The sequence below is a fragment of the Penaeus monodon genome, chromosome 39 (assembly GCF_015228065.2).
Source record: "Penaeus monodon isolate SGIC_2016 chromosome 39, NSTDA_Pmon_1, whole genome shotgun sequence".
Classification (NCBI taxonomy): Eukaryota; Metazoa; Arthropoda; class Malacostraca; order Decapoda; family Penaeidae; genus Penaeus; species Penaeus monodon.
Genome location: NC_051424.1, coordinates 28,885,769 through 28,895,768, shown reverse-complemented (window position 1 = coordinate 28,895,768; position 10,000 = coordinate 28,885,769). Strand labels below are relative to the sequence as shown.

The window sequence follows — 10,000 nt, the reverse complement described above, 5'->3', positions numbered from 1 at the left end:
TATATATATATATATATATTATTGTTATATCCTGTGTTCTGTTATCCTGTTATATGGAAGTGATAAAAACACACACACACACACACACACACTCATATATATATATATATACATATACATATATATCTTCCTCTTATCTATAACATTTACGCCCCCCTCATCACCATTAATCACCACCATCATTACCACCTCTTTATTACCATTAACACACCATAAACCTCCTCCCCTTACGTCTTCAAACATTCCCAACCTCAAAAGTCACACTTAAAAGGATGCGCTTCATTAAATTTCGTCGCGTGAGGCGGCCAGGCCGACGCACCACATCCGCTCCTCGGGGTTATTGAATGTTATTTTGCGGTGCCGGGGATATGTAATGCTTGCTGTGCATGGGATGAATAATCGCGGTTGGGGGTAGGGGGTTGGGTAGGGGCTGAGAAAGGCAGAGGGTTAGGGGATGGGAGGGGGTTGGGGAGGGGCTGAGAAAGGCAGAGGGTTGGGCAGAAGGTTGGGGATGGGAGGGGGATGGAAATGGAATTTAGAGGGTTTGAGGGATGGGGAAGAGGGGATCGGGAAGGGGTGGGGAGGGTGGGGGCATGGTTGGGGTTGGGTGGGGGAATGGAAATGAGGTCAGTGTGGAGGAGAAGGTCATGTTGGGAGAGGGGGAATATGGAGCAGTAGTGGGGTAAAGGATTCAGTGTGTGTGAGGGGGGGGGGGAGGTGTCAGTGGGGTGAATATTAATTTGTGAAGGTGGGCGTTGGGATTGCGTGGGAGTGGGGAGGGGTGGGGGGGGGAGGTCAAGACGGGAGGCGTTATATGGGGTCATGTTGGGGGGGGGGAGGGTTGTTGTGAGGGGATATGCGGTGAACGTTTATATATCTATACATATGTAAATGATATATCTATGCACAAGTCCATGTGTGTACATACATATGTACGCATAATCACGGATATGTCTGTTGTAATATATATGCGTATGTGCCTGCATATGTACATACGTATATGTGTGTCGGCGCCACAGGATACAGCTGGTCATGGTTGATTGCTTCTGCGTGTTTCAGTGGCAAAGTTAAGACAGCGGTTCGGTCGTTGTGGTGTTCCGTTGTTTTATATTTTAGTGTTTGTTGTTGTGTGTGTTTTTTTTTTTTTGCGTGTGGATTTATTCGTTAGCTTATGTTTCGTTTTATTTTATTATTTGATTTTTTAAAATTTTGTGGTGAGTGATTTTATTCGTGTGTGTGTAAGTGGATTTTCATTTGTCTACAGAGGTAAAGAAATATTGTTTATTTTTGAGACACACACTCGCACGGACGTATGTGTTCACAGACACGCACACACAACACACACACACACACACACACACACACACACACACACACACACACACACACACACACACACACATACACACACATCAAGAACAAGAGGACAAAGAGAAAAGAAAAAAGAAACAGGAGAAGCAGAAAGATAGATAGAAGCAGAGAAAGAGAAAATTAAGGGAAAGAGAAAAAGAAAGAGAAAGAAAAAAGAAAAAAAAACAGAGATAAAGGAAGAAAACATGAAAGAAAAACGAAGGAAAAAAAAACAATCCAGACTATAAAAACAGAAGAAAGAGGAAGAAAATATAAGAAACAGAGGAAGAAAAGAGAAAGAACAGAGAAACCAAAGAATTAAAAAAAAAAGCGAAACAGAAATAAAAAGAGGCATCCAACTATCCAAATGAAACACGAAACTCACGGCCTACAGTGTAAGGGCCGGGCAGCAGGACGCGGGGCATAGGTCAACCTTTTCCGTCTCGTCTGCACTTTGTGTGACTTTGTACAAGCTGTGGTTTTTGGCCTGCGTTTGTGACGAGGAAGGGGCAGGGGGGTGGGGGGGTGGGGTTAGGGGAGGGAGGAGGGAGAAGGGAGGAGAGAGGAGAGAGGAGAGAGGAGGGAGGAAGGGAAGGAGAGGGGGAGGGGGAGGGGGAGGAGAAAAAGAAGGAGGAGGAGGAGGAGGAGAAGAAGAAGAGGAGGAGAAGAAGTGAAGAAGAAGAAGAGGAGGAGGAGAAAGAGAAGGAAAAGGAAGAAGGAGAAGAAGAAGAAGGAGAAGCAGAAGTATAACGGACATATGCGAATGAAAGAAAAATCTAATACTGGAATTTAACTTTAGTAACCTCGAAGAAAAAGGAAATAAGTGGCAGAACCCGAGAACCCTTTCCCCTCCCCCTAAAAAAAGGAAACCTCAAGTAAAAAAAAAAAGATATATAATAAATAATAAATAAAACCAAGATTGAACCAGAAAACCGCCATTCTAACCTAGACTTCCAGGAGGAGGAGGAGGGGGAGAGGAGGAGGGAGGAGGGGAGGAGGGGGGGAGGAGGGAAGGGAAGGGAAGGGGAAGGAGGGGAGGGAGGGAAGGGAAGGGTGGAGGGGGAAAAGAGAGGGGAGGGATAGGGGGAGAAGGAGAGACAACAAACCGAAGGACCTTAACCCCAATTTTTTTTTTTTTTTAATACTTTTTTTCATATTTTCGTTCTTTCTCTCTCGTAACATCCCGTCAATGACCATGGAGGCTCTCAGCGACGTCCCCGGAGGCTCCTGGCTGTCCACTGTCATCGGAAGCAGCGGTTGCCCCACGCCTGGGAGGAAAATTCGTGTGGTTATGCAAGCGCCGGGTTGTCGATGCAACAGAGAGAGACGAGAGAGAGGCGAGAGAGAGAGGCGCGAGAGAGAGGCGCGAGAGAGAGGACAGAGAGAGAGGAGAGAGAGAGAGGCGAGAGAGAGGCGAGAGAGAGGCAAGAAAGAGGCAAGAGAGAGGCAAGAGAGACACGAAAGAGACAAGAGAGAGAGAGGGAGATGGGAGGATGGTGTAATGGGGGATGGGGAGGGGAGGAGAAGGGGAGGGGGCGAGAGGGGGCGGGGGTGGATGCTGTGGGATTTTTGAGAATTGGATATTTTTTTTTTGTCTCTTGTTTATCATTTGTTTTTGTTTTGTTTTGTTTTGTTTCCGTCTTTGGCTGTGTTTGTTTCTGTTTCTGTCCTTCTTATGCCCTTGTTTCTGTTTCTTGTTTTCTGTCATCTTTTACTTACTACTACTCCATAATACATGCCATCCTTACCATATACTACTAAATACTACTACTACTACTTCTACTACTATTACTGCTACTACCACCATTATTATTACTACCATCACAACAACTGCTACCACTCCTACTACTATTGCCACTACAACCACTACTACTATTATAACCACCTTAATTACCCTAACCCTGTCACTCTCCATTAACCCTAATTACTCTCACTAATGAGTCTTAGTTATATCCACCGTAACTCATCAAAACAATGGTAATTTGAAGGCGAGGTTGCGCTTTCTTAATTTTTTTTTTGGCTTTCTTTTTCTTTTGCGTTATCATTATCATTATCATTGTTATCCTCCTCCTCATCATCATCACTATCATTATCATTTTTATCATCATCTTATTATTACTATTAGTATCATCATCATCCTCATTATTCTTATCTTTATCAGATTAAGTTAATACCGTTACTACCAAAGATCATCATTCCAACACATTTCTTGTACAGCAACGCCATTGAGACAAACAATAACAAACCAAATACAGCAAAAAAAAAAAAAAAAAAAAAAAAAAAAAAAAAAAAAAGGTAAAACCCGAAGATCTACTGATGGCAACAACACATCCTTTTCATTTTTAAGGGACATATCTCCAAATTTCCAAGTTTTCAAGAGGGCAAGTTGGGGTTGAGGTGGGGGGAGGGGAGGGGGGGACAGGAAGATGGTGGGGGGGGGGGGGCGTTGGTAAAGAGGGGAATATTTCGATTTTTTGTGCATCTGCCTCCGGTGTACTTTGTGAACTTGTGAAGAAGAAGGAGAAAGGAGAAAAGGAGAGAAGGGGGTAAGGGAGAGGGAATTGGAGGGGAAGAAGGGCAAGAAAAAGGAGGAGGAGGAGGAGGAGGAGGAGGAGGAGGAGAAGGAGAAGGAGGAGAAGAAGAAGAAGAAGGAGAAGAAGAAGGAGAAGAAGAAGGAGGAGGAGGAGAAGGAGGAGATGGAGAGGGAGAAGAATAAAAAGGAGGAGGAAGAGGAAGAGGAGGAGGAGGAGGAGGAGGAGGAGGAGGAGGAGGAGGAGGAGGAGGAGGAGGAAGAAGAAGAAGAAGAAGGAGTAGATAGGAATAGGAGGAGAAATAGAAAAAGAATAATAATAATAAGAAAAAATAAATCAAATAATAATAATAAGAAAAAACAAATGAAATAATAATAAGAAAGCAACAAAAATAATAATAAAGAGAAAAAGATCCAAGACGAGGACCCAGCAGTACCCCATGTGTCCCGAGCTTCCAATTGGCAACTGAGCGCCGTCCTTGACAAGATGGAAAGACACTCTTACACTTACGCTTCCCGTGCAATCTCTTGTAATTTCTCAGAAGTCCTCGATTTCCAGTGACCTTTCGCACCTGAAGCCGAAATGTAAACAATGACTCTTTGGAAATCTGTTATGTCTGTTTTTTTTTTTTCTTTCTTTTTTTTTGTCTTCGATGATGTTGTTTGTACGTTTTTTGTTTATTTATATATTTGTTATTTTATTATTATTATTATTGTTACTGTTATTATTATTATCATTATCATCATTATTACTATTATTTTTCTAATTGGTTAATCAATTAATTAATCCTTTTTTGGGGGTGTATATATGTAGATTTGTCGGTATTGATATTTGTTATAATTTTTTTGAATGGCCTTGTGTTATACAAATGCTATTGTCTTTCTTATTTCATTTCTCATTCGTATTCTTATTCTCATGTTTATCCTTCTCCTCCTCTTCGCCCCCATTATCATTATAATCATCATAATCACTATCATTATTCATATTATTATCATTATTATTATCATTATCATAGTTATTAACAATTCTATCATCATAGTTATTATTTCCATCATCATCATAAATATGAACATTTCTATTATCATTGTTATTATTACTACAATTTGTTATATTTTTTTCCTTTTTTCTCTTTTCAGCGGGATGTACAGCGGGCGAGGGGCCATGTACACCCCTACTGTACAAGATGTGCCATCTACGCCCACCAATATGTGGCCACAACAAGGTAGGTGTACAGAGAGAGGGAGGAAAGAGGAAGGAGGAAGGAGGAGGGAGGAGGGAGGAAGGAGAAGGGAGGAGGGAGGAGGGAAGAGGGAGGAAGGAGGAGGGAGGAAGGAGGAGGAAGGAAAGAGAAGGGAAGGAAAGGAAATAGAGGGAAAGAGAAAAGGGAGGAATGAATAGGAAAAAAGGGGGAGCAGGAAAAAGAGACGATGGAGGATGAAAAGAAGAGCACAAAATAAAGAAAGAAACAACAAAATATTAAAAAAAACCCAGAAAATATCAAAACCCAAGAGAGAGAGAGAGAGAGAGAGAGAGAGAGAGAGAGAGAGAGAGAAAACCAATAAAAAACACACACACACAAATAAGAGACACAAAGAAATAAAAGAGAGAAAAAGATATAAAAGAGAAACAGAGAGAAGGGGAAGAGAGGATATGTAACATTAACACATTTGCATATTTGACCAAACCCACACATCCTCCCCTCGCTCTTTTCCCAAGCCCCGTAGGATTTGGAAAACCCCAGAGAAAGGATGTTTAAGGTTATACGCTACGATGTCCCTAGTTGCTTAGCCTCGCCGGAGGATGGTGGATGGAGGGTGGATGGAGGGTTGGATGGAGGGTGGATGGAGGGTGGAAGGATGGTGGATGGAGGGTAGAAAGTGGAATGAGGGTGGAATGAGGATAGATGGAAGTTGGAAGGAAGGTGGAAGGAGGGTGGAGTGAGGGTGGAAGGAGAGTGGATGGAGGGTGGAAGAGAGTGGATGAAGTATGGATGGAGAGTTGAATGAAGGTGGAATGAGAGTGGAAGAATGATTTATTAATTCATTCATGTTCCCATTTATTTATTTCATAGAGGTATTCCTTCATTTTATTCATCTACTTGTTTCCTGATTTTCTGTTTACTTGTCTATTTGTTTACTTACCTGTTTATTTATTTATCATCGACTTACATACTTTTTACTAATTTACTTACCTATTCACTTATCTATTTCAAGAAACACTGTCTATTTATTCACCAACATACATCTTCATTTATCTTATCATTAATTCATCCCTAAAAAAAATCATTATCCCCCCCCTTTTTATATCATTAAACAGTCACAAACACTTATCTATTTATTCACTTACTTGTATCTTCATCTATCTTAATATTAATTCATCCCTAAAAAATCCTTATCCCCCCTTTTTTTTACACAAACACCTCTCTATATTTATTCACTAACTTGTATCTTTATTTATCCTAACATTAATTCATCCCTAAAAGAAATCGTTATCCCGCCAAACCCTCCTTTTTTAAAAAAAATCGTTAACCAAAACAAAATTTTTATCCTTTTAGTTATTTATTTTCATTATTATTCCATTGACCAAAACACACCCATCTTCTCTCCCACGCCCACCCAGTGGACTACGGCGTGCAGGATCTGGGCGCCATCAAGAACACGCCCACGACCCCGCCCATCAGCTTCACGCCCAGGGTCTACCCAAGTACCCAGGTGACACAGCGGCAGGCGTGCCCACTGCCGGCCAATTCCACAATCCCTTCGCTCAATCAGGTGAGTTGGGTGATGTGGTTGGGTTGTTAGGTTGTTAGGTGGTTAGATGGATAGTTGGATAGGTAGATAGGTGGATAGGGGGATAGGTAGTTAGGTGGATAGGTTGTTGAGGTTGTTATTGGTTGTGATTTTTTTTTTATTGGGGTAGTTGATAAAGAGAGGGAGAGGGAGAGGGAGAGGGAGAGGGAGAGGGAGAGTGTGAGTGAGTGAGAATGAGAGTGAGAGAAAGAATAAAAAGAGAGAGAAAGAAAGAAAGAGAGAAAGAGAAACAGAGAAAGATCAATGGAAAGAAAGAGAAACCGAAATGGCCTTTCTTTCAAACACCAAACCGATAGGCCTACCACTTTAAAACGGACAGGAAAGGAATAGAAAAACTAATATTGAAAACACGGTGTTAGGAAATGGGTTACGTACGTATTGTGCGTCAGTATCCGTTTTGTTACATAATAATGGTGAAACAAAATGAATTTATCTCACTGGGATGCAAACGTTATTCCGTTGAGATATAAAGAAAGAAAAAAAAAACGTTTAGGGATATTTTACACAAAATGGAGTTTGAATTTGTTATTATTATGTTATTTTGAAAAGTAGAATTTTAATTGTAAAATTTTGTGGCAGATTTTATTTTATTTTATTTATTTATTATATTTTGAAAAGTAGAATTTTAATTGTAAAATTTTGTGGAAATGGGTACGTACGTATTGTGCGTCAGTATCATTTATTTTTAGCGGATTTATAATCGGATATCTTAACGTTTTCGCAAAAAAATATAGTTATATAGTTACATGCTGTTAAATTTCTCTGTAGAATTATGTAGGAAAACTAAAGAATTATGACGTTATTTCGGAAAAGAACAGGATTTTTGGATTTTTAAATGTATGGAATTTTGAGGTCTACAGTATAAAAAAGAAGGATATTCTACGTATGTAATGAATTATTTGACTGTATATTTAAGACAGATTTTTTTTTTTTTTTTTTTTACGACGAAGCATGTAGTATATTATGGTAAGAAATATTATTTTTCTTTCTGATAAACTCTGTATGCGTGTTGAATTGTTTTCCTTTTGTCAATGATTTTAAGAGAGATTTGATTTGAAAGAAAGAGAGAGAGAGAGAGAGAGAGAGAGAGAGAGAGAGAAGAAAGAGAGAGAGAGGAGAGAGAGGAGAGGAGAGGAGAGAGAGGAAAGAGGAGAGAGGAGAGAGGAGAGAGAGGAGAGGAGGGAGGAGGGAGGAAGGGAGGAAGGGAGAGAGGGAGGGAGGAGAGAGAGAGAGAGAGAGAGAGAATCTATTTATCTCTCTCTCTCTCTACACACACACACACACACACACACACACACACACACACACACACACACACACACACACACACCCCCCCCACAACCTCCTCTTTACAAATATCACCAAATTAATTATGTTCCCTCCTCTTTTTCTTCTCTTTCTCACCAAAAAAAAAGCAGTTACCAAGTGGCAGTATGTCGCTGAGTCGCCCCGCCCTCGGTTACAGCGGCTATGACATGTCGGGCTCGTGGGCCGCCGACGCCTACGGCACATACGGGTCCCAGCACGTACGCAGCGCCATCTCTGCGGTCAAAGGTGAGACTAATGTTGATGTTGATGTTGATGTTGATGTTGATGTTGATGTTGATTTTGATGTTGAGGTTAATTTTGAGGTTGAGGTTGATGATTGATGGTTAATGTTGAGGTTGATGTTAATGTTGAGGTTGAGGTTGAGGCTGATGTTGGGGTTAATGTTGAGGTTGATGATTGATGGTTGAGGTTGAGGTTGAGGCTGATGTTGAGGTAGAAGTTGAGGATGATGTAGGAGTTGGTTCTAGGGGAAATGGGGGAGGGTTAAATGGAGAGGGGAAGGGAAGGAAGGGGAGGATAGGGGAAGGGAGGGGAGAGGAGAGAGAGGGGAGGGGAGGGGAAGGGGAAGGGGAAGGGGAAGGGGAGGGGATGGGAAGGGGAGGGGAAGGTGATGGGAAGGGGAGGGGAGGGGTTAAAAGAGGAGGGGAAGGGGAAGGGGAGGGAGAAGTGCTATCAAAGGTGAGCCTAATGCACAGGTTAATGATGTTGATTGTGGGGAGATGGGAGGGGGATGAAAGGGGAGGGGAGGGAGTGGCACAGAAGGGGGAAGGGGAGGGGTAGGGGTGGCACGGAGAGGGGAAAGGGGAGGGGTAGGGGTGGCACGGAGAGAAGGGGAAGGGGAGGGGAGATGTGCGGTCAAAGGTGGGGTTAATATAGAAGTTGATTGTGGGGAGAGGGGAGGGAGGGGGACGGGGAGGGGATGAGAACGTAAGGAAGAGGAGAAGGTTGGAAGGGGAGGAAGAAAGGGGAGAAGGGGAGAGGAGGAAATAAAGGAGGAGAGAAAGAAGAAAAGAAGGCAAGAGAGAACGAGAAAAGAGGAAAAGGAAGAAAGAGAGAAGGGAAAAGAAAGGCGAAAGAGGATAGGCAAGGAAGAAAAGAATAACGGAGGGGATAAGCGTGAAGGGAAAGAGAAGGGAAAGGAAAGGAAAGGGGTATAAGAGAAGATAGAGATAGAAACGGAGTCGGAATTAGGGACGGAGCGAAATGTAACGAAAGAGAGAGAGAGAGAGAGAGAGAGAGAGAGAGAGAGAGAGAGAGAGAGAGAGAGAGAGAGAGAGAGAGAGAGAGAGAGAGAGAGAGAGAGAGAGAGGGAGGGAGAAAGAGAGAGAGAGAGAGAAGAAAGTCCAAAAATGCACTGAAAAAAAATCTAAAGAGCCTGGGAAAACAAGCAAAAGTAGTTGCAGTAATAATAATAATTATTAGTTATAGTAGTAATAATAGTAGTTATAGTAGTAATAGTTGTAGTTACAATAGTAAGAGTGTTATACTAGTAGTGGTTATGGTGGTAATAGTATTATAATACTAATAATATTAGTAGTTTTAATAATAATAATAAGCAGTAGTAATAGTAATAGTAGTAATAGCAGTGGTAATAGTAACAGTAGCAATAGCAGTAGTAATAGTAATAATAGTAGTTGGAGCAGCAGTAATAGTAGTAGAAACGGAGGTAGAAGTAGAAGTAGAAAAAAGAAAGTCAAAGAATAAAAAGTATCAGGAGAACAAAAAAAAAATGAAGTATAAAAATATTAGGAATAATCAGCAGTCTTTAAATAGATATATATATATATATATATATATATAGAGAGAGAGAAGGAATAAACGAGAAAAAAATAAATCCCAGAAGAAAAACAAAGAATGAGACTGAGACAAAGCAAGAGAGAGAGAGAGAGAAAGAGGAGAGAGAACAGAGCCAGGGAACCCAAGTGCCACAGTGCCAAAAGCGGTTTCGAGTGTCACTTGAGCTCTGTCTCTGGTAAGGAC

General features: G+C 41.5%; 1 protein-coding gene across 10 annotated transcripts in view; it reads left to right on the top strand.

The window, feature by feature from the left end:
• Positions 1-10,000, top strand: part of LOC119597591 (mucin-5AC-like) — a 51,196-nt gene that overhangs the window by 25,342 nt on the left and 15,854 nt on the right. For 6 of the 10 annotated variants that reach the window (XM_037947177.1, XM_037947175.1, XM_037947171.1 and 3 more), the window contains 3 exons: positions 5,018-5,103; positions 6,501-6,652; positions 8,107-8,245. In XM_037947177.1, the coding sequence (XP_037803105.1) occupies positions 5,018-5,103; positions 6,501-6,652; positions 8,107-8,245 (377 nt within the window). The remainder of the gene's footprint in view (positions 1-5,017; positions 5,104-6,500; positions 6,653-8,106; positions 8,246-10,000) is intronic. The other 4 variants (XM_037947173.1, XM_037947172.1, XM_037947170.1 and 1 more) reach the window with 1 other exon arrangement.